We start from the raw sequence: 25,447 nt of genomic DNA on the forward strand, positions 1-25,447 counted from the left end.
TATTATTTTTGTATTTGATCACAGTAAAAAAAATAAATTATGAAATAACCTTCCAACGTTCTAGATCCTTCACCCTAAATCGGATTGCATATTGTTAGCTTGCTGCCTTGCTCATTTATTTTTAAAGGAATATCATATCTTTTGAAGCTTGTCATAAAGCCTTCAGTGAGTGAGTGAGAGAACAAATGAACAGGCAAGCTCTAACACATACTCATACTGTACATCACAAAATAACAAGGGGGCCACTGAGTGAAAATTCCCCGTTTCTGTCACGCCATTGTTCCCCCTCAGGGACCGATGCTAATGCTACAGCTAGCGGCTGTGGAGCGTGTCTGTTCCCGAGGGAGTTCTGCGTTAACTCGGGGCCTTTCTACATTATGATAATGGCAGGAACCGAGTCTACAGGCCCTAATCAGACACCGTCAGCCTTTAACACCGGCCTCAGGGCCAACCTGTCACCGCTGCCATCGCACTCTCTCAGCTTAGCACCCTCGTGTTTGTTTCTATTGCTAATATGTGAAGTTTCTTAAACTGCAAGTCATCTGGACGTTAAATAACTCAAAAAAGGCTAGAGAGAGAGAGAGAGAGGTGTGCTAGAAACCACTCAGATGAAGTCTTCATTTTAACGAAGAGCCTGAGTCCCTCAGAGGGAGATGCTTGTTTTTTTTGTTTTGTTTTTGTTTGTTTTTTCATTTTGTGAAATCATTTACTCCACAGTATGACATCTGCCTTTGTTTAAAACAAGCTTGAATTTCCTGTAACAATCCCCCACACTGATTGCCATATGAGGTCCTTCGGATCTAAATAAACGCTCCCCGAGGCTCCAGCCCTTCTTCCAGCATTTCAAACAGAGCTGCCTCTTCCTGGCAGTCTCCTGTCTGTTCCTGCAAAGCATCCGCGCACCAATCCAGTTACTTTATCTCCCCCGCCACGCTCTCCTCATCTGCTTAGTGTCAGCTCGGGCCTATTAGACAGATAAGGGCTTCCCTTGAATCTCTTACAGGCAGGGTTTTTCGCCGTCGATTTCTCGCATGCCAACTCGAATCAAGCTCTTACTGTCTATCGTTCTTTCTCTCCCCGTTTCCCGCAGTCATTACGAGCAGGACCGCTCGGCGCTGAAGAAGAAGGAGTGGGAGCGAAGGACACAGGAAGTGCAGCAGGATGAAGACTTGTTCTCCACCGGATTTAATCTGTTTGGTGAGCCTTACAAGGTAAAGGCCCAATCAGAGTTATGTTTTCATGTTTTATGGGGATTTCTATAAACGTAATAATGATTTTTTTATACTGTACAAACTCTATGTTCTACCTCCAAAACCATTACAGAAAACGTTCTGCATTTTTACATTTAGAAGCGGTTTTCTTCATGTTGACCAAGACATGTCCACACAAGGACAAGGATTTCAGATATTGGCAACTTTTCTGTAATGTAGGGTTTACCAGGCCAGACACACATACACATCATCATCCAACGCAGGGTTAAAGATGCTGAGGTGCTCTCTATTTACGTCCAATATTTACACAGATCCTGCTTTCCCCTCGGGTTCAGCTGGAATTGGTTTGAAGGAACGCTTACGATCAGGGTTATATAACTTTGTTTCCCTTTTAGGTGCTTCAATAAACTATTCCTTTTAGGATTAAAGTTAGGATGTTAAGGGTGAGTTATATCAAAAACGTCTGAAAAAGCGTTTGAAAAATGCCTGTGCTACTTTTAAAGGTCCCCTGATATGGGGTTATTTTATTATTTTATAATGTTTCCTTGGTTGCCCTAATGCCCTTATAATGTTATAAAAGGCATTTTTCCTAGCCTGATTTTAGCCTCTGATGTGAACGCTCTGTTTGAAGGGGAGTGTCTGCTGTGGGATTCAGTGTAACCGCCCACTGCTGTGATTGGCTGACATGCTTGCATATGAAATAGCTACATAATACATGTGGAACTCTCTCTCAAATACTTTTACTACAGCTATTATACTTTTTTTTTTTTTTTACTATTATAGCTATCGAGATTAACAAATCGTAAGAAGTTTTGGAAGTATTTAGATCTATTCCCATCACATAAAATGTTGCTGTGATGAGCATTGAGTGAGCATTTTTATTTTCATCCTACTGAAAGAAATTATGTGAAGTTGATATTTTAGTCACTAGCTTGACATATGCTTAAACAGTATTGAACGATTTTGAGAGAATGATTACCTGTCTGAACTTGAACAATTAGGCTACACATCAGAAATTGTTGCTGGGTAGTTCGATCGATTTATTTTCAGACATTCATCGAGGCCAAATTAACCCATTGTTTCTTCAGAGGCTCGGATGAAGGAACTAAAAATAGGTTTGTGTTCATTTGTACAGCCGAACACTGATCAACTGCCATGCTTCACTTGTTTGCAAGACATGATATATCTCTCAAGGAAAAACTAAAATTCGTAGTTTCTGTTCCTAGCTCGTTTTCTCATGGGCGAGCCAAATTCTTCGGGCGGGCAAAGCAGAGAAAGGGGAGGTAACCTTTCCTCGTTATGACGTAATAACGAGGAGTTTCAAGATCAGCGTGTCAAGCTGCAGAGAAGAGAAAGATAGCCAAAGAATTGAAAATTCTAGACATGAGGGGACTAAATACAGGCTAGGGGAACTAATATTAATGTTAAAAAAACTCAGAAATTGAAAATTTCATGTCAGGGGACCTTTAAACCCCTTGGAACTAAGGTGTATTTGGGGTCATTGAGATGTTCTGAAATGGCCTGACATTTGTACTTTTTTCAGTTGCTTATAAATATATTAATGACACAGGTGAAATTACACTATACTTAGCACAAACAGGGCTACCATAATATGTGAGCAACATGTATGTACATGTTAGTATTTTTGAGAGAATATTGTTTTTGCGTGGTTATTGAAAAAACTAAAAATGAAAGTGTCTGAAATAAGGCCACGAAACACATGCTAAATATGCGTCCACAAGACTTTTGACTAATGGATGTTGTTGCATAGAGTTATTTCCTTCAAAATGATCTGATAAACATCCTGCCTAATCTTTCACATAAAACTGTGAATTGGGTTATATTGTGAAAAACATTTTTTGTTTGCCACTTACAATGATCCACTGGTACCTGGATTGTAAAAACTTGGCATTACATACCCCAAATGAAGCCTGAACTGAATGGGAGTTTGCAGTTAATTAAAGAAAGGGTGACATTTTTGTCCAGGCAATCTGTACATACTTATTTAAGCTTCTGCCTGCTGAGAACCTAAACAGTGACCCGGCCGTGGAGGTTAAATGTCATATTTACCTTCAAAGAGCATTTGAATATATCCAATTAGCAATTCTACCCTTTTCAAATATAGCTTCATTTGTTATCATTGCCATAACCTTTATTCCATAACTGCATAGCTATTGCAGTTAGTACTGAGATTTTATAAAGGGTCTATCAACTGTAAATACCAATGCTTAAAGAGCTATTTGGCTATTGGCTAACATTTCCTGCAAGCGTGACGAAAAAAAAAAAATGTTTTTGAGGCCTTGTCCACACTAATAAGTTTTTGTTTGAAAGGGCATCTTTTTCTATAAGATTGGACAACTAAAATTACCCGGAACAATTTGCTCCATGAACTTTTTTCCCCCCAGATCTGTTGCTGTCTGCGTTTCCATCATGGTCTAAAGTACCGTGAAGACTAGGCAAATTAGTCCGGTGACGTAGGACTGTGCGCTACTTTCCTGACGCTGGATTTCATGCTCTGAATTTAAGCTTTATAAAGCCTGACCCTCATCATCAGTCCTATTTTTGAAACTCCATTGTTGATTTGAATAGCACCGCAACAGATTTATTAAAAAAGTGGTTAAAATAAAATGGTGCTTGGAGTCAACCAATCAAAATGCTACTGAACCAATAAGCATGTTCAGAGCCCAGGTCCCACCCCTGAACTTTGAAAAAGTACTACCTCGCCAGCAGGGACATTCTGAGGGGGGATTTTTACCCGGAACTTTGTTTAAACCCTGGTTCCTGTGGTGGAAACACACTGAGTACCACAAGTCCCTAGTTCTTTGGCAAAGTTCCTTAAGAGACATTAAGAGAGTTACATCTTTGAAATAACATGCGCTGAAGAATTGAGGACAGAATGCCCTGGGAAATGTATTGAAGAAGTAAATAAGGTCATTGTTGACTTCATGTTGACTTTAAGAGCCATTGAACATCTACAGTAGCTGAATAAAACACCTAGCACTTTTGTATGTCACCACTCGAAGAACATCACTTTTATTCCGTCAATAAGTGTCAAGGTCGGCCTTCCAGCCTCAGGTAGCTTATCTGTTTCCTTAGCCACCTGTTAGCAAGGGCCGAAACAGACCATCAGGGAGACTGAAGCACTGCAATTACGCCGGTCCTGAGGTCCTCGGGGGCCAGAGAACTGGATCAATCTCCCCCTGTGCCTCTGCGTTCAGTCAGTAGGTGAAGACCAGCCTCTCACCCCTAAGCGTCATTACAACTGGAAAGCTTGGATGAGCATGATCTTACCGTCACTCACCGCTTACTCAAGCCTTAATTGTTCCATCTGTGTCATTTCTGCGATACGGTCATGTGAACAGTTATGTGTGACAGGTTATGACAACATCGTATGGCATTGGTTTTGATCCAGGACAGGGATTTTCTTTAAATGGCAAGTTTTTGCTAGAGTGTTGCTCAAGAACCTCTAGTAAGGTCGTGTGTCCACCAAAGCGTTTTTAGCCAGCTGAAAACGCTAGACGCTCTGCTGAAGATGCCGTGCTTTGAGCGCTTGAGCGTTTTGGCAGCGCAGCGTTTTTTCCGTTGAGACGTTTTGTTGCTATGATACAGAATATCCGCAGCACAGTTTGAATGTTGTGACAGTTGGTCGGTGTGGTATTAGTCCCGCCCCTCCTCCACTGTGATTGGACGGCTGGGTAAAAAGTGACAGTGATGAGCACTGCGTTTTATCCAATGTTGAACATTTTTCAACCCTCGGCGACCAGTAAAAACGGCGGGCGCTCGGCGCTTCAGCTGGAAAAAAATGCTCAGCGCCTCTTTACGCTCATGGCGTTTAAAAAACGCGCCGCTCCCATTGAAAACAATTGAAAACGTACGCTAGGCGCATGGAAAAACGCTTTGGTGGACACACGGGATTTGGTTAAAGCTCTGAAATCAAAATGTATGTTTAGGGTTAGGGTTAGGGTTAAGGTTAGCTTGTTATAAGTTAACTCTAAAGATAACTATATTAGTGTCCACATCAGTGGATGATATTGTTCAGTTTATTATAAGTGCATGCTTGTCTGCCGCTTTAAATGCTCGAGCTTGTTACACTTCTGTATTAGTGATTGTTTCTAAGTGGCTGATTGTTGGCTGTCAATGTTTTTATCGTTCATCAGCTGGATAAAATCGTTCTGAGTGTGATTCCAACAATATCTTTTATGTGTGCTGTTATCGTTATAGCTGTGGCGTGAACTCTGCTATTCTTTAATATTGAGAATGATTTTTAGAACTATATCTTTATTAGGGATGCTCCGATCAGGATTTTTGCAGCCGATACAGAGTACCGATTTCTTGTCATGGTGATCGGCCGATACCGATTCCGATGCTTAATTGACTTAATATAAGACAGATAAACAAAATGGAACAGTTTAATGCAGCCCATAAGGTTTATTTAAACATTGTCCAATACTGTGGAGGACAAAATAAGCATTTAGTCTCCTAAAATGGAGAAGTCTGATGTAATTTTAACATCGTCCAATACAAGTCTGAGCAGAACAAAATAAAGCTGAGTGAGAGTCAGATTACTAGTTACCGTTGCCTTTTTTGCAGTTGCCAGTTTTTCATATTCGCCATACGTCTCTCGGTGACTCGTTCTTAAGTGACAAATCAGGTTCGTTGTATTAAATGTTTTGGACAATGCTCCTCCACGTGAGATTTCTTTGGAAAATACACAGCAAATAGCGAATTTTTCATTTTTTTTCGAAACATCGTAGTAGTTCCACACCGGCGAAGACATGACTGCGCGCCAAATCATTTAAGTCCCCACGCATCATACTTCCTCTCACGCGTTGACGTCATCAAATCGCGATCAGTTTGTAAGATCGGCCAAGTTAGTGAGTACCGATCGAGTCATAAAATGTTATTATCAGCCGATGCCGGTCGATCAGAGCATCCCTAATCTTTATCGTTATCTTTACAGTTATTGTCCTTTGTTTGAACGGGCCTTTAAGGTTATGAATAAGGTGGTTTTTCCAGAACAATGACACAATTTGCATTTATGAGATATAAGTAGTGCTGTCAAACGATTAAAATATGTAATCACGATTAATCGCATTAATGCCATAGTTAACTCGCGATTAATCACACAATATTTATCTATTCTAAATGTCACTTGATTTCTTTTAGTCCCTTTTTTGTTGTTTTGACTTCTTTTTTTCGCATTTTAGTCCTCTTATCAACATGGAGAAGTGAATCGGCTTGCTTTGTTTAAATGTTTTTATTGAAAACAACATTGGCATATACTGTGTTCAATTTCACACTAACATTCTCACTTGGAGCAAATAATCTCTCACACAATGTAACACACTGTCCATCAATAAATGGGTGAAAGAAATACTGACAAGGTCCCGATATTGACGAGGGGGCATGAATTCGCATCAGCTGTGTGTTTGTGTGTGTGTGCTTGGCCATCATCAAGTGGTGTTTCAGACTGGACGTGTTGTGATGATGATAGCTCAGTTTACAACGCAAAGCACACAGATCACTTTGGTCTCGTCAATGGAACCATTTGGCAACTTTTTAAAAGTGACCTTTCCATTCAGAATCCTATTTTTTTTTAAGTTTGTTTGAAGCAACAAAACGTCCTGTTGCAAAAGTATGTGAAAAAAAACCAACAAAGTTCTAACGGACAAAAATACCTTTAATCGCATGATAAAAAAAAATAAAAAATTGACGCCGTTAAAATGGGTTTGCGTTAACACCGTTAATAAGTGTTTGCCTGACAGCCCTATATATAAGCATTCAAAACGTACAGTCTCTCACTTCCGCTAAAATGGATTTTTATGACATCAACGCGGACTTCAGCTTCTGTCAAATCAAACGCTTTCTAGAATCAAATCTATCATCAGCGCTCTCATCAGCGAATCAGCGATTCGCTTCCATGGTGCCATCAAGCACGATTTACAGTCTGTGAGGTAAACTAAACGATATCGGCTATTTAAAAAGGGGGAGGAGCCATTCAATATGTCCCGCCTTAGCTTCCTATTTCAGTGGAAATTACGTCAAGTCATCACACAAAAGCTTTGTGTTCCAACACACTTCAGTGGGCCTTAAATGACCGTGATATTTGACGTTTTTAACATAAGGAACGCAAAAAAGTTTGACTGAGGGTTATTTTAGATTGATCAAGATAGTCTGGAGTGGAATAAAGCATATGTCAGCTTGTATAGTTTAGCTCTGTCAATAGATCTGTGATAATTGGTACAGATATGTAAAATGATTGACGAGATTGATTTACCATCGGGAACATCCGAGTTTAGTTTACTAGAACTAGAAGAGCTAATTTCCTCATAAATTGTCTTCAAACATAATGGCGTCTGTAAACTGGAGCTTTGAAGCAAGGAATGCCTTTTTGTGGAAGATTTTTTCTGTTAGTTCACACAGAGCAGCAGTCGTAGAAACATGTAGTGTTGCCTTCTTTTTAGAGGGATAATTACAGTCCTCCTATGACAAGGCAATCTCTCTATCCCTCTTTTTTGGTTTCGCTTTTTTTTCTTCTTAACTTTATATCTGAATTAGCTCTCTCTCTCTCTCTCTCTCTCTCTCTTTCTCTCTAATCAGCTCTACACATGCCATTTATCTTCATCTGGGCATAAACTTCTCCCTCTTAGCCTCTGAAATTAGTTGCCTCAACATCAGAGCTTTAAAAAAAAACAACTTCAGCCTCACATATATAAAGCTAAAATTGTGTTTCTGCTGATGTCGAGGTGAAGCTGCGAGCGTAGCTTTTTACTCCGAGTTTTAATGTGAGAATCACTGGTCTCTGAAATACTTCCAGGGTGACATCAGGTGAAGGGGAAATTTGTTGCTTCTGTGGGTTATTTATATAGCATTTGCAATAATGAAAATTGTCCCAAAGCAGCTTTACGGGGTGCCAAGACTAAATCCCCGGAGAGCAAGCGCAAGGTGTTTGTGATAATGAAAAACTCACTGAAAGTAAGGACGGTGGTTGACTAAGGTGAAGGTTTTCAGACTACAGTCGCTCAGGAAGAAAAAAAAACTTCATAAAAGCCATCGCTCATAAATTCAATATCCCTGTTAAATAATGTTTTTGTTATTTGTCAGTGGCCCAAAAAAGTTAGTTTTGGCCAATTTAAATGGTATATATAAAGGTATTGTAGGCATTTTCTATCAACTTCTGTATATACTCAGATTTATGCATTCCTTTGTTAGAATAATCAACGCTGAAATGAATCTGCAGCAGTCGGGTTGTACAACTAATGCTCTGTGAGTTGTTTACATTCAATTTTATTGTAATGTTGAGACATGAAGTAATTTAAAATGTTCACTTTTGAAAAAAACTTTTGCTGATAATTCACTCACCCCCATGTCATCCAAGATGTCCATGTCTTTCTTTCCTCAGTCGAAAAGAAATTAAGGTTTTTGATGAAAACATTCCAGGATTTTTCTCCATATAATGGACTTACATGGGAACCAGACGGTCCAAGGTCCAAAAGACAGTTAATAACAGTTTCAGATGCAGCTTCAAATGTCTTTAAACGACACCAGACGATGAATAAGGGTCTTATCATGCGAAACGATCGGTTATTTCAAAGCTTATTCCAAAAATGTAACTTTTCTAAGCACAAATGGTAGCTTTGCTCTATTCTGTGAGGCGCATTTGTAACGTCACGTAATACGTAATTACGTTCAAAAGGTCACGGGCGACGTAGCCGTAAGTACAGAGTCAGAGTATTTACAAGTTGAACGCATAGGTTGAATGTGCAAACTAACTCAAACGCCGTTTACAAAAAAGGAATTAAAAGGTAAAACAACAATGTCGGACGATTTTGATTTTGTACTTCCGGCTACGTCGCCCGTGACCTTTTGAACGTAATTACGTATTACGTTGCAAACGCGTCTCACAGAAGCAAGGCTAGCATTTGTCCTTAGAAAAGTTACATTTTTGGAATAATTTTTGAAATAACCGATCGTTTCGCATGATAAGACCCTTATTCATCGTCTGGTGTCGTTTAAAGACATTTGAAGCTGCATCTGAAACTGTTATTAACTGTCGTTTGGACCTTGGACCGTCTGGTTCCCATGTCCGTCCATTATATGGAGAAAAATCCTGGAATGTTTTCATCAAAAACCTTAATTTCTTTTCGACTGAGGAAATAAAGACATGGACATCTTGGATGACGTGGGGGTGAGTAAATTATCAGCAAAAGTTTTTTCAAAAGTGAACTAATCCTTTAACTCCGTCTCCCATGATGCTTTGCAGATTCTGATCTGGCTGTGTGTGTTCATGTGTTTTGAAGGAAGCATGGCTTTGGAGGCACTCTGAAGGGAGGGCGGGATCTTATGCTTTCAAAGCTAGATTGCTATTGCTAGAAAATGCCGAAATTACCTTTAAATCTACTTTCCTGTCACTCAGTTCACAGTTGTCATATATAATAAAGCAAAATTAGGGGGATTGGTTTAGATTAGGGGGGAAATGGTTTAGAAAACAAATCTCAGATTAAACCAGGAGCACTTGTTTGTGGCATTGCACAGCAAAAACCTCACAGTTGAGCCTTGAGAACCCGCCATGAGTGACAAGCAAATCATTGTCATTCTTGTCACCTCCTTTTGTGTAAATTAGACTTATTATAGATTTATTCATAAAAACACAGAGCTATTTGCTTGGTGCAATTAATGTTGCGGTGTTAGGAAAGCAGGGGGTGAAATGAATTTCATTGAAAAGAGATGTTTGTTTATGTTTTGTATTGATCATGGCAGTTATTCATCAAACGATGGAGGAAAATGTTATAAACTGGCATATATCGAGACGTGAGGTGTTGTGTATACACTTTCAGCATTTTAAAGAGCTGATTCAGGTGGATCTCAATGGTGCTGGTTTGTGTGCTCTGCCGCATCCTTTGTAATCCACTGCAAGATAGGGAATTGCGCAGTGAAAATTGCATTCGGCACTAATTTTGTGGGTGCGTGTGCGACGTTACCTGATTTGTGTAATTCCTTTGGTGAATCGGGCACAAAAAGAAAACAGAGACAACACATGCAAATTAGCAGCGCAATGAATGGGCACAATTCATTCTTACTGAATCCTCCCTTTGTCTCAATCCACAAGTGCTCTGGACAAGGAGTGTGCCGTTTCGAGGGCTGTCCGGTGCACTGAACTGTTCATTCCTTTTAAATTCCCAAAATGCATTGAAAAATAGTGAGCATTTGTTGCTATCTGTCTTAATGGTAACACTTTACAATAAGGTTCCATTTATTAACATTACTAACTACATTAGTTTATATGAACTGAGAATAAACAAAACAGCATTTATTAATATGTGTTTATGTTAATTTCAACATTTTCAAATTTACAATGCATTTTTACTGAGCTAACATGAAGTAACAACTGTAAATGAGCAAAGATTAATAAATATTGTAACCAATGTACTGCCCATAATGTTAACCAATGAAATCTTATTTGTAAAATACTACCATGTTAAAGCTATGGTATACGATGTTAAAAATCGGTCGAGACGGTAGTTTGTGGGAGTTTGTGGCCCAACCCTGTTTGTTTGAACCGTGAGAGGCGTCAACGCTTATGCGACTCCTACATCCTACGTCATACACGGCCATTCACTACCATTATAAAGCTTGGAAGAGCCAGGACATTTTTTTTTTATATCTTACTCTGATTGTATTCGTCTGAAAAAAGAATGTCATAAGATGACTTGAGGTTGAGTAAATCAAGGGCTAATTTTGGGCAAATATCCCTTTAACAGGCTTTCTTCATGTCATAAATCACTACAAACCATGAGAGCTAGGACATGAGCGCTTCGTTTTTTTATTCCCTCGCCAACCAGTCTTTGCCGCCCTCCACCCCCCAAACACTCATCTAAGGCTGCTATTAGCTAATCCCCCTAAATCCTGTTTAATGGAACTGTGCCGTTAACAGCTATTTGGGACTAATTTACTGGTTCCCAGATCGCTTGGCACCTTCAAAGCAGTTCCAGTGGTGCTAGCGCCGTAGCTCGAGTGCCCCCGCTGCCCCTTCTGCTTGTTTCCCACATCAACCCCCCCAATGTCCCTTCGTGGCCTTTCACTCCTGTTGGACATGCTTTCTCTGTGCAAGGCTGTTTTTAAAAGCTTTCAGCCAGCCAAGGTCAGACCTCTGGAACTCCTCCAAGAGTTTTCTAGCGTCCCAGTCACAGAGACACTTTTCTTTCTTTTTTTTTCTTTTTTTTTTTTTTTTTTGCCCCAAGGCAAATATTCCCAAATTACCCTCTACCTCAAACAACTTGCTGAGTCAAACGCACTAAGTGAGCGAAAAGGCGCCTAGCTGTGCATGCTAGCACAATACCTTGTTCCTTTTTGCCTACCAGGTTGTTTTTGCGGTTAGTTCTGCATTGCGTAGAAAGGATAGTACGTCTGAATTAAATAAAGTCAGTCTAATGCTTGGTCTCGGGAGTGATTTGAAGTTGTTGTGCTCGAGTGTGTATTTAGCTCTACTCTGTGGGAATTGTTGTTATGGCTGCCTTGTTTTTGCCACCAGGTTCACTTGGCAACAGTGTTTTTTTTCCATTCCTAATTGAGGAATGAATGCATTACAAAAACACTATGAACTTCGTCATCAATAATTATGTCTACTTTTAAATTGTTTAATGCTTGTGAATGGTTCATAATGGTCAGCGTCAAACATTTTATTTATAGTGTGATGTATTTTTTAATGAAACTTCATATTCAACAGCAACAACAACAAAGAAAGTGTACAGCAAAGCTTGATGATTATACAGCAGGATTTATCTGTCGAACATTTGGTTGAAGGGGTTAATAAAAGTGTAAAGCTGTGGTTGTTCATTTTAAAGGGCTCATGACATGAATTTATATATATATATATATATATATTAGTGCTGTCAAACGATTAAAATATTTAATCGCGATTAATCGCATTCATTTCGTAGCTAACTCGCGATTAATCGCAAATTTTTATCTATTATAAATGTCTCTTGATTTCTTTTTCCTCGCATTATTTTTTCTCATTTTAATGCTCTTATCAACATGGAAAAGTGGATCGGCTTGCTTTGTGCAAATGTTTTTATTGAAAACAACATTGGCATATACGGTGATCAATTTCACACGAACGTTCTCACTTGGAGCAAATAATCTCTCACACAATGTAACACTGTCCATCAATAAAAGGGTGAAAGAAATACTGACGAGGTCCTGATATTGACGAGGGGAGGAGAATTCGCATCATCTGTGTGTGTGTGCTTGGCAATCACGTGGGACAGTATTTCAGACTGGACGTGCTCCGATGATGATGCTCAGTTCACAACGACAAAACACACAGATCACTTTGGTCTTGTCAATGAAACCATTTGGCAACTTTTTAGTAAAGTAAAGTTTCCATTCAGAATCTTATTGGCATCCATTTCGGCTTCTCGCGCTCGTCATCCCCTCAAAATGTAACGTTAACCAACTATTTGGCTGGCTCGCAAGCCCAAACAAGTGTGTGCGGTGTGCCTGTTGTTTTGTTTCCGGTCTAGCTAGATCCGCTTGTGCTTTGGTCGACGAAGCAACAAAACGTCCTCCCCGTGCGGCGCAAGCCATTGAAATGAATGGGTTTCATAGCGCAGCGCCACGCATGCCGCATCCCAATGCAAAAGCATATGGAAAAAAAAAACAAAAAAAAACTGCAAAGTTTGCTTTGCCAAAAGACAGTTAATCGTGCAATAAAAAAAAATTACGACGTTAAAGTGGGTTTGCGTTAACACCGTTAATAACGTGTTAAACTGACAGCCCTAATATATATATATATATATATATATATATATATATATATATATATATATATATATATATATAAATATATAAAAGTATGGGCAGATAAAAGCTATTATTTTTACTATCGGTGTTAGACTGCAACTCACACTGTGTGTAAAGAAAATATGTGAATTCTGGGCAAGTTAATGTGACAACAATGCATTAACAGCTAAATACAGCTACAGTACATAAAAAAAACAGGCTCTATTAATTTGACCCTATGAATCATCCGTAGTTTAAGCCAGGTCTGCACTCAGTTTTTCCCTATACTAAACATTATTTGTAGCACGCCTTTCATCCAGCCACGACAAGCCACGCCGCTCTCACGCCCCACCATGTTCTCACCCAGTGAAAAATATAGTATATGCATATGTTCAAATTATTCTAAATGAGGGAATCTTTAGTAGTTTGAATAAAATACACCCATGTCCATGACAATGTCCACGCACAGTTTTTACTGTTTTGACACATTTAATGAATGAGAGCGATTGTTCTTCATGCACTGATGAACAAGCAGGTTCAGTTTTAATTTCAAGTTGACTCCAAGCTATTTCAGAAGCAAATTCCCCATCACTAGAGCTTAACGTAATTTCTTGATGGAATTTCACCATGCGCATTGCTTTCTTGTTCGCCTTTTCTCTGTAACCAATCTCCTATTGATTTCAAATGATGTGTAGTCTGAGTTTTCTCGTTTGACTCAGCATCGACCCCTCATCCGAAGCATTAATGGCTCTGTGGACCGCTGCTGTTTGCTGTTCCTGTCTTTGTGTGATCCAGACAGGATACACGCGCTAGTGGCAAAGAAATATCGGATGATTGCAAAGACGTTTCCCTGACAGCGCTGTCGTTCTGAGTAAGAAATGTGTGCTGTGTGGGTGTAGTGTTTGAGTGCTGCAGGTTTCCATGCTGTTTGACTGAGATCTGGAGGTATTGCCACCTTCATTACCATCGCAGTTGTTGGTTTTCTGGCCGGGGGGCAAAAGCCCTGAGTGCTCGCAGCAGATGAGCACAAGGCTCTTTTGTAAACACTGCCAATGTCTTGTCAAGGAGAGACAGCATGCACACAGAGGCACACACGCAACACAACAGACTACAGTCTACTTTTCATTTAAAGTAGTTAAACTTGAGTGTGTTGGAAGACGTACTTTTTCCTATGCCAATTTCATATAAGTAATCATACAACAGTTAGTTCCGGGTTCTCTATAAGATCTTTTTATACAAGTTGTGTTGTGTGTAACTTTACCCATAAGGCCTTTTTTTCCTCAGCATAAGCGTCAGCAGTGTCATTTTTTTATTTTTATTTTTTTAACAGATGAGAATACTCAGATCGGAAGCAGAAGCAGCATGTCAAAGCGTATAAGAGCGCGAGCATCTTTGTGCAGTGCTGCTCGTTTAAAGTGATGAAGTAAATGAATATGATTTGATGAATCATTGGCAAATTATTTCAAACAGCGAAAAGAATCAAAACGCACTATATTGAGCAAGAGAATAAATACCAAGCAAATAAAGGCATCGACCAAGCGAATTTCCTCTTCAGGTCTGCGTTATTATTCTAATAATTCAACGTCCCATCTTCAATTATTCCTTACTTTATATAACTTTGCACTATTGTAATCACATAAGCACGTATTCCATCTTGTGTCAATGCAGAATAATATAATATATAGCACACTTTTTTTCTCTCATTGTTTGTTTGATTTGAGCATCGTGACTAAGCCTAATCATTTACTTTCAACCGCTACACTCAACTTTTCACTTCAGGTTTATACGGAGATATCTTTTGAATATACAACTTTGAGATTACGTTATTTGATTGTAAAATCAGAGCAGTAGGCTAACAAAAATAATGACTTTTCGACTGGTTTTCAAACAGGGGTGCGTTTCCCGAAAGCATCGTTAGCCAACTATGGTCGCAAGTTCCGTCGTTATCAGCATAGTTCAACGAGTCTGTGTTTCCCGAAACCATCGTTCCAACGAACATTCACAAGCAGCATCGCACAGTTGTGTGGTTTGAATGACAGCTCTTGACCTGTGGTTAGAGGCATCGTTTCTATATTGCGTCACATTTGGAGGTATAATTAATCCTTATCTTGAGCAAAATAAGCAAGCCGACATTCAGTACAACCAGTGTCTTTTATTTAGAATACATACAAATGGAATTTACGTTTTTTAGTTTTTCAAAAGATTTGAAGTAACGTGTTTGAAGAGTGCGCTTGTGCGAACGTGCTCCACTATGTAAGAACGAGCCAAATATTGAGTCTGGTAATAAAGCAAAACAACTGAGAACAATTAGAAATAGTCCTCAGATGACATGTCTGCAATTTATATAAAACAAATCTAGCGTTAATTGGATCTCAAACAGTTTCACTAAAAGTAGTTATTACTCCACCACGCGTGAAACCAATGTGGTTGAACGATACTTTTGCGACAGTGGGTTTCGGGAAACAGTCGTGACTAGCTAGTTGATTTTTCCAATGATGCATCGTACTATGGTAGTGAATCAGCGAACTACGTCGTTGAATGGGAAACGCACCCATGGTTTCCCAGACACTCCCCCATCTGATCTGCCAATGATCTGCTCCAAACTCACATCATTTGTTGCGTCATCCTTTGTTGTGGGATTTGCATCTACCTATTTGATTTATGAAATCAAAATTGACACTATTTACATATAGCGCATATTACTAGTCTTGTGGTGAACACATAACCTGTGGAAGTTAATACACAGAGATTTTTTTCCACTCCCCTCCAGCCGTCAGTCTGCTATGAGCGAGTGGAAGTGCGCTAAGATAAAATATTCAATATTTGGTTTCACTTGGAAATACGTCACAACACCGAAGTCAAGTCGGTGGCAACTTCAGGTTGACCCGGACTTTAATAAAACCAACCCGATCTCACGCCAGTTCGTACGTATTTTACTAGGTAGCTAATTCGTAAAGAATTCATACGAATTGGGCATTCTGTAAAAAAGTACAATTTAGCAAAAATCTAACGAATTCATACAAGTGAGGTTGTAGGAATTCGTACGAATTAGATACTTAGTAAAATACGTACGAACTGGCGTGAGATACGTATTTTACTAGGTAGCTAATTCGTACGAATTCATACAACCTCACTTGTATGAATTCGTTAGATTTTTGCTAAATTGTACTTTTTTACAGAATGCCCAATTCGTATGAATTCATACGAATGACCTGACCCTAAACCAACCCATCCCTGGGGTTTTGACAAATTTGACAATTAAGCGACATTGTACTCACATGTACGAATTGACACTTCGCTAAGCTCTGCCCTCTCTAGTTACTGTTGCTACGCCTGTCAAGCTTTCGCAGCCGGCACATCTATTACAGTGTGTATGCACTGGTGTCAGACATTTCCCAATGAGATGATTTGTAATTTTTGGCGAATTTGTGAAATATCTGAGAGAGCAAGACAAAAGGGACTGCAGTATTCCATTCGAGGGATGTATTCACGACAAAATATGCAACCAATTAGAGAATAATTTCTATGGTCTATAGTCCCAGCGCAAGCAGCAGCCACCTCATATGCTGACTATTCAAATAGGAAACACAAATTGAGGAACAGCTATTAGTGCGTTCTATTATAGCCAACGAACCGACTCGGACCTCGGATTTGACGTCACGTCCAGGCTTCGAGCGTTCTATTATGTTTCGCGTGTACGAGTCGGAGTAAAAAAATGGACGCCACTCGGAAAGCTGAGTACCAGGCACTTACATTAAAAAAATATATATTATGACTACACCTTATCAAAACAGAGTCATTTGAACTTGAAAATGTTCACTTTATTTAATGTTTTTCATGTTAATCTTCTGTTAGCAACACTAGCAATGTTAGTAATTGCACTCAAAACAACCGATTCCCATACCTACAGGGACGCAGTAATACGAGTGATTATAATCGTCATTTAAAATACCGAAGCAGTTCAAAAACAATGAAAACAATTCATTCTTTCAAGTCACAGGGCGCAGCCATCTTGAATTCCGAAACGGAATTCTTGCTCGGTGTCCTCACGGTTGTCAGACCTCCGAGAGGAGAAATCCGAGGAAAGGGGGCGTGTTGCTAGGCAACATCTGTTGTCCGATTCGGATCTCCGAGACAGATGAATAATAGAACGCACCATATGTTCACGCACAGCAGGGTATGTGAAATGTAAAAATAAACCTAATACTTATAAATCAAGCTGCGCATCCATAAATCTTGTGGAATGATACTAACACCGGGAGAGCCGCGATTGGATTGGGTTAAAGTTACTTTGTCAGGGGGTAGTAGGCTGTCGATTAACAAAATGCTGAAATATAGTATGTCAGTGAGCCTCCGTCTTGTCTTTAATCGTCTTATTTTTCGTTAAAATATATGCATTATGACCAAAGAACCGTCAATATTTCCAAGCAATAGGTGTTTTTGTTAATCATGTCAAAATTTAGTTGTGAATGTGTCTCCAACACTGCTTAATTACGCCCATCATCACTTTTAGATTTTCCGGAAGGAAAACAATTCCACTCCCCCGTCCAAATTTTTTGGATACCGGGTATCAGATTCCATTCGCACAATGTTTCAGAATGTTTCCCTCGCTCAAAAGCTTACCAGACCTCCCGCACCTAGTTACAGTTGCTAAGACACCATTGGCCATTGGCGGGTTTTCGGGCGTGGCTCAATTTGATCGTGAGATAGCGTTGTTGAAACTGTGGCTTCCCCAATGTTTATAGCCTCCATTTATACTTAATTTAACACCAGTTTTGTTGGAAGTGATTTTTTTTTTTGTTCTCTTGAATATATGGCATGGGAACACTGCTTTATTTGAAGATCATAACTTGGAAGGATACAACAATTTCCAACTTAAATAAAGCCAATACAAATCTACTGCGTGATGAGATACTCATCAGTCATTAAACGTTCCTATCGAGCATGTCAGCTCATGAATACATCTGATTCATTTTTCACGAGTGAACCGATTGTTTATATTGAGGTTCTTGTTAACATCCATTATGGGAAATTCTTTGAAATACAGCGGATTCTCTGGTCAAGTTGGAATGGGCTAGCAATTGAGGGAAACAAAGGCTCTCATTGTGCGCGTGAGTAGCCTGCGCAGAGTGGTAGCGCCCAAGCACCCAAATCTCTAGAACACACAGTGACTTTTTATATGACCCCATTTAACTGCATTTACACTGCTGCTAACACATTAGCAAGCAAACTCACACGCAAACAAACACACACACACACACACAGGCATGGACGTATACAAATCAAATGATGCTGACCTCTCTTTTGCTTGTATGAAACTGTTCATATATTAATTTTGGCTTGATTTTGCTTTGCCACAGGGCTGTATTTTACAACTCATTCCATATGAGTCATTACACGCATTTATCAAGACTTTGTGGAGTGTTTTAAAGAGGCAGCTGACACTGAAGCACTTAAGTATGTTTAAGTACGTAATCTCTCCTTGTCTTGAAGTAAAGAAGGCCACGAGGGGAAGAAGAATACTGCCCTTTTCCCCAAGATGCTCCTTCCAGGCAATTAAGTAATGGCCCATTACAAAGTCTCTTGAATCATTTAAAACTTCGGAGTGCTGAAAATCACAATCAAAAAGTGAATGATCTCACTGAACCTTCTGAAGTCTTTAATCAAGGGATGATAACGCTGTCACACTTTTATAGTGTACGTATATCAAAGGCTGCAATGTTTTTTTCGAGCTTGACTGATGTTAAATATTTATCGGCAAGTGCTTCTCTTTTGTGTAATAACATTTTTTCACATTGTTCTTTTAAAATATTTTAAGATAAGTTAAAAAAGGACCCAGATGAGACATTTAAGGCCTTCCAACACAGTTTGGTTCAGAAAACCTATTAACAAGGAAAACAATGTTGTGATATCTGTCCCTACACAAGGCCTCTTAAACAAGTCTCTTGGACTGTGAGGGCTCCCTGGAACGTACTGTTGGGCCCTATGTGAATAATAAAGCCCCAAAACGTCTTACAGAATTATTGTCACTCTTTGAGCTTATTTTTGTGTGTGAAAAGTATTGGAAAAATTACTATTTATTATCACAGTATAATTGCCCAAGTGAGACTACATTTTTAAAAATTACCTAATTTTTAATTTGCCTCATTTACATATTTTTTATTGCCTAATTATAAATTATCAATTTTTATAACTGTAAAAAGTAAAAACGTACACCCTTCACTCTACAGTTGTTTGAACAACTGTAAAAGATGCACCTTCAAATACAAAAAAAGCAATTAAGCAGACTGTATATTGGAAATTGCAGCTTTACTTTTTTTCACTGGTCAAACCCAATTTACCACAGCACTCATGACTGGTCCAATCAGATTGCAATAACTATTACCAATAGACTTATGATGGCAAAACGATCAACCCGATTGTGTGAGACTGATGGGTGGACCTCAGTTCTTCTAGATCCGGGGGCAAGTTTTCTACATTTTAAAGTTAAAGGAGCTGTATGCAAGATTGTGGCCAAAACTGGTACTGCAATCACTTTAAAATTAGGGTGTTTCCCTTCCCCCATGACTCGAGGTTGCCAGATATGCTGCAGGTTCCAGCATTTAAAGTATTTCGGATTCATATCGAGTTTTTTGGGGTTTCGTAACGTTAGAATTTTTTTTATCCGATTCCGACACGTTTGTATCTGCAGCTGTGGTAACTAGAGAAGAGCTGGCAACCTGAATGCCGCAACACTACTGACTCTGTGATTGGTAGATCGGTGGAGGGTGACGCATCAGAACAAAACACAACATGATAACATCAACATCAGTTGAACTTCACTTTTTAAATGACAATATCCTAGCCGGACTACTGTTGTCAGTGATATAAGCATTAGAAATTAACATGATTTCTTAATCAGGGAAAATAACAACATGTGACATTGTTTACATCAATTAATTTGGATAAATATCAGGTAGGCTACCTTATAAAGCTAAATTATTAAAGGAAAAATCTCTCACTAATACTGTAAATATAGGCAACAGTGAGTTGGTATTATTATTAAAGGTTAAAATGAACAAATCAAATATAATTCGGTATTTACAATAATGTGATAATATTTCAATGAAATGAGTAAAATTATAATATGAAGAGTTCAGATGCAAAAGCCTCTAAATGCCATTTGAAATTTTCTTCTTTAATGATGATTTTTTATCAAACTTGTATATTTAAGTTCAGTAATTTCACTTAAATAACAATTAATAGGTAATTATCATTGCCATTTAAGTGAAATTACTGAACTTAAATATACAAGCTTGATAAAAATCATCATTAAAGAAGAAAATTTCAAATGGCACTTAAAGGCTTTTGCATCTGAACTCTTCATATGTAATATAGTGCATATATTTAGCAAAAATGATCCTCTCTATATGCCTAGATCATTTTTCTAGGCTTTTCTAGGATCCTTTTCTGAGGTAAATGTTACGTTACGTGACAGGCTATTGTTCTCCAGTTGTTTTATTGACCTATTTCTGCGGTTGAAACACTGATTGAGTGATTGCATGAGCCTTGACACATTTCAGCAAGTTGTAGGCTGCTGTATCTTCCAACATAGTTCATTCGAATTGATTTACTAACTAAAGAAGAGCTTTAGATCAGTTCACGTGCCGCTCGAGTGCAGATCTGTCATGTCATATTAAAGAGCGCCAAAACAGTATTTATTGTTTGAATTTAGTAATACAATTGATATAATTTGAAAGTTGAGACATTGTTTCTTATAATAAGTAGCCTGCCTTGTCTAGTCTATCAATGTCAGTCTCCTCTTTGCCTCTGGATTTTTCATTGTGTGAAAAAACTGAGAAGTGTTAACACAATGAGCGAGATTTGGCAGATTTGGTTCTCTTTAATATGGCAACCTTTCAAAGCGTAGCAAATTGTGTTCACGCAAGTCACACGAGAGTAACTGTCCTCGAATTGGTCACTGTTTCCTCTGAGTCATCCATCAAGATGATTGTCAAGTTTGCTTCTTGAGATTATTGTGGCTTTATTTGTAAATGTCGAGACACACGCAAACACTATACAAATGTATAGCCATCATTGCCGCTGTTAAACTACATTCGTATTAATATTGCAGTAAATTTAAACATACTCTCTCTTTGGATCTCCCAGTGCTGTCTAGAGGTTAACAGTGTCAAAACACGCAAACACTAGATGAATGTTATAATGCAGCTAGAGCAGGAATCAAGGCTTCATCGGGACAGCTTGCACGGAGAAGTGCAATTACACAACATTTTTAGATGTAGAGGAGCTTTTGGTTTTCAGCTGTGATAGCTGATGTGCTCACTCACAGAATCGGACACTACTGCTATTTGTACAGTACATTTCCCATTATGATTTATAATACCATTTGGTTTGTTGGTCCGTTGGGTCTGATTGCTTTCCCACCACGAACGAACCGGGCCAGATTTTGTTTGCAATCAGGCCGAGACCACCACTTTCAGTTGCAATTGTTTTGGTGCAGATTGTCATGTTTGCTTATGCCTAAACAAACCGAACCAAGAGGGAAAATGTTCCAGGTTCAGAAAGAAACGCTTTCAGGTGTGAAAGCACCCTAAAAGGTTGTTTTTTTGTTTTTGTTTTTGGGTCCGGACCAAAGGAACCAAGCGAACCGAACTACAAGTGTTTACACACCCTAAAACTACTAGACATTTTAAAGTGTTTATATATCCAAACACATTAATTAGCTAGTATAAGCTTTTACCATCAATGTACTGTAAATACACGATTAATCCCTCATAAATGGCTTATTCATCATATTAAAGGTCCCCTGGTTTTTTACCATTAATATTAGTTCCCCTAGCCCGTATTTGGCCCCCTCGTGTCTAGAATTTTCAATCGGTGTAAACCGAGCTTTGGCTATCTTTCTCTTCTCTGTAGCTCAGACGCGCTGATCTTGAATCTCTTCGTTATTACGGCTTAACAAGGGAAGGTTACCTCCCCTTTCTCTGCTTTGCCCGTGTGGAGAATTTGGCTCGCCATGAGAATACGAGCTAGGGGAGGTCACTGTTTCCTTAAATCGATGAACGTCTGAAAATAATTCGATCGAGCTACCCAGCAACAATTTCTGATGTGTAGCCTAATTGTTCAAGTTCAGACAGGTAAGGTAATCTTTCTCTCAAAATCGTTCAATACTATTTATGCATTAGTAAGTCAAGCCAGTGACTAAAATATCAACTTCACATCGTTTCTTTTAGTGGGATGAAAATAATCGGTAACACTTTACAATACGGGTGCACTAATAAGCATTAATTCATGCTTAACTAATGCACAGATAATACTGAATTAATGTGTAACTAATGATTATCTAAGCTATTCATTAATGATTACCACATTATGAGCTAATTAAGAGTCTGTAAGGTTAATGTATTAGTTCATACATGAATTGTTATTAATTAAATATGTAATTGTGGATTAATTCCATAATAACTAATTTTTTTAACTAATAGTGTTAATTAATATGTTAATTACCAGAATGAGTCAAAGCCTTGTATTTCAATTTCCAGATAATATGACAGGTACACTAATATGCATTAATACATGATTAATTACTTCATTGTTAGTGTAAATTCATGTGCAATTTACTACAATTACTAAATGACTAGTTAATAATGATGTGCCCCACCAAGTAAAGTCATAACATAATGATACCTTTGCAAATCATTAGCAAACAATCTTTCCAAACAGTGCGAGTTTATCTGGACAACTCGTCATGAAATCAGTGATGCACGAAGCTCTTTCTGTATGTACTTTGTGTTTGCATTGGTGAAAGCGTTAGAGAGAGTGCAGAAACTGCGTTACAAAGATGAGATCAACAGACTGTCCTCTGATCTCTCAATACTCATCACAGCAACATTTTATGTGATGGGAATAGATCTAAATACTTCAAAAAACGTCTCACGATTCGTTAATCTCGACTTTCAAGTCAAGTGGCGTGTTATCTATACGCATTTTGAGCTATCTGCGTGAATGCGTATATGTCTACGCCGTTAAATGTCCGAGTGATTCCGTGTTTATGTACACGCTGTTAAATGTCTGAGCGAAACAAAGCAAAATGTAGATCTACATCTGGGGAGCGATATTTTTTTTTCCTAGGATGGTAAGGGAAGACTCATAAATAGTATTAACCCCAGTGACGGGTAGGTTGAGGGACGGAGTTGGGATAGGTCATATATTTATATATACAGTAATGTAACGTTAAGTCAACGGCGTTCTTAAACGCGCTGAAAAGCGATTATGCGTGTTGATAGCACGCCAAAAATGGATATACGAATTGGCCATTTCATGAGATCAGTCTGTATATGTAGTTATTTCATGTGCAAGCATGTCAGCCAATCACAGCAGTGGGCGGTTACACTGAATCCCACAGCAGACACGCCCCTTCAAACAGAGCGTTCAAATCAGAGGCTAAAATCAGACTATTTTTGATCTAAAAAACATACTAACATTATAAGGGCAACCCAGGAAACATTATAAAATAATAAAATAACCCCATGTCAGGGGACCTTTGAGACGCCTTGAACGGAAAATGGCATCAATTAACGCTTTAAATAAGGGAATTTCTCTCTTTCTCACCTTCCCCCGAGCTGTAGAATGTGTGTCTGGCCACGGTCCAGCATTCTCATGCTTCAGTCAAGCAGTCGAGCTCACACAACAGCTCTTTGTGTGCACCCCAGATGGATTTTCCCTCACATTGACCGAAGCACCTCGTCTGGGAGGTTCACCCACTCTTCTCACTCAAGAGTGTCCCTTTCAGATCTTTCACTTTAAAAACACTGGAGCAGAGCCCAAACTGGCGCACATTCCCATCCAAGCACTGTCCGAGAACGCAACCGTGTAGTGAGGACGCAGAGACATGCCATTGGACCCAGATTTTACATTGCGCAAGTGATTACCCAATATATTACCAAACTTGTTCATTGTGAAAAACAGGAATGGTCCTTAAAATGACAAGAATCATTTGTTGAAAATGCAGCAATGCACCGGTGCATTACTTTTCCAAATCTCAAGGAAACATTTTGGATTGGACACAAGTTTAATGCGTAATTTTATAACGTTTTATAATTAGAATTTTGCCGTTTTCCCGTTTAAAATAGTTTTTTAGGCTGTTTGCTTGAATGATATCAATAAGTTTTCTAAAACTTTTGATGGCTCATCTTGTCCACAAGGGCTTGTCCCATAACGTGCACTTTAGAAGGACCATGCCTCCTTCCCCCTAAATTATAAATAGCAAGTAGCAAATCATGGTTCGGCTGAGATATAAATGATTTAATAAATCAATCAATAAATACAAAATAAATAGCTGTCATCAAGCCATTTGTGCTTGCAAACAATTAAGTACACAATAGCGTGATATATTTGTTTTGATTCATAATCCAGAAATTCTTCTTTGTTGAAAATGTCTTAATCAATCGCAGTTAACCGCATAGTCAATGAGGTTTTATTGCTGAAATTAGTCTTTAGGCTTCACCAGGTCAGAGGTCATTTTGCCTGAGAAGATCTAGAATCAGATAAGGTCACATGTTAACCGTCCGGTGCACAATTCCATCACTGCTATAATAGTTTTACATGCCATGCTGGTTGTGCATCATTTAACATTATTTGTTTATTGACTGTTTATGTGGTTGAAAGCCATAACAGATGCATTTGCATTTTAGATGAGCTGTACTGCCTGTTATTAATGTAGCAATTGCATGTGAAATGAATGGAGAATGCTAATATTTTTTTCTCTCTACCTTTTCTTTCTGGGATTAGCATAGCCTTTAATTGTATCAGTGTACAAGAGAAGCACACATTTATTTATTTAGTGGTGTAATACCTCTTTATTCAGACTCTTTAAAATTACGCTGCTGATATTTGGGAGGCTTTGAATAAAGGGAAAGATGTAAATGTAGTGATGAATACAAGAATAAAGGTCTGAACATTAAGAAGAATGTTGCTTATTATGCAAATTATCAGTGGGGGGTGGACTAGCATGCTTCTCTTTTGTAGGACGCTGTGCGACTAATGATGTGCCACACAACCTAAAAGATAACGATTATTATAAAGGGACTCTTGTTGTGAGCAAAAGCAGACTAGTGCTGGACAGATTTTTCCGGATAGGAGAATACTGTATCTTTATGCCTGCACTAAATTCAGGAGATGTTTGCAAACATTACTTTATGGAAATCAGTACACAGGCACGGATATGAATGGCGCACAAACATAACATTCGGAATAGATTCTAAATACAGCATCTCGTCATTTCTGTGATCACACGTTGCCTGGTTTCATAAATATTGACTAACATCAAATGGAGAGTTGGCTTGCATCTCAAAACTGTTAATGGTCTAGTCATCTAAAGCTCATGATAAATACTCTGTTTCTTTATACTGACAAACACAGTCTTTAGAGCTGTCCATATTGAGAAGGCTTCA

General features: G+C 38.7%; 1 protein-coding gene across 1 annotated transcript in view; it reads left to right on the plus strand.

Moving 5' to 3' along the window:
- Nucleotides 1-25,447, plus strand: part of aff2 (ALF transcription elongation factor 2) — a 293,897-nt gene that overhangs the window by 58,623 nt on the left and 209,827 nt on the right. Inside the window, exon 2 of the mRNA XM_039648817.2 lies at nt 1,091-1,211. Coding sequence (XP_039504751.2) covers nt 1,091-1,211 — 121 coding nt within the window. The remainder of the gene's footprint in view (nt 1-1,090; nt 1,212-25,447) is intronic.

This window comes from Pimephales promelas, chromosome 9 (genome assembly GCF_988280905.1).
Source record: "Pimephales promelas chromosome 9, fPimPro1.hap1.1, whole genome shotgun sequence".
NCBI classification, from domain to species: domain Eukaryota; kingdom Metazoa; phylum Chordata; class Actinopteri; order Cypriniformes; family Leuciscidae; genus Pimephales; species Pimephales promelas.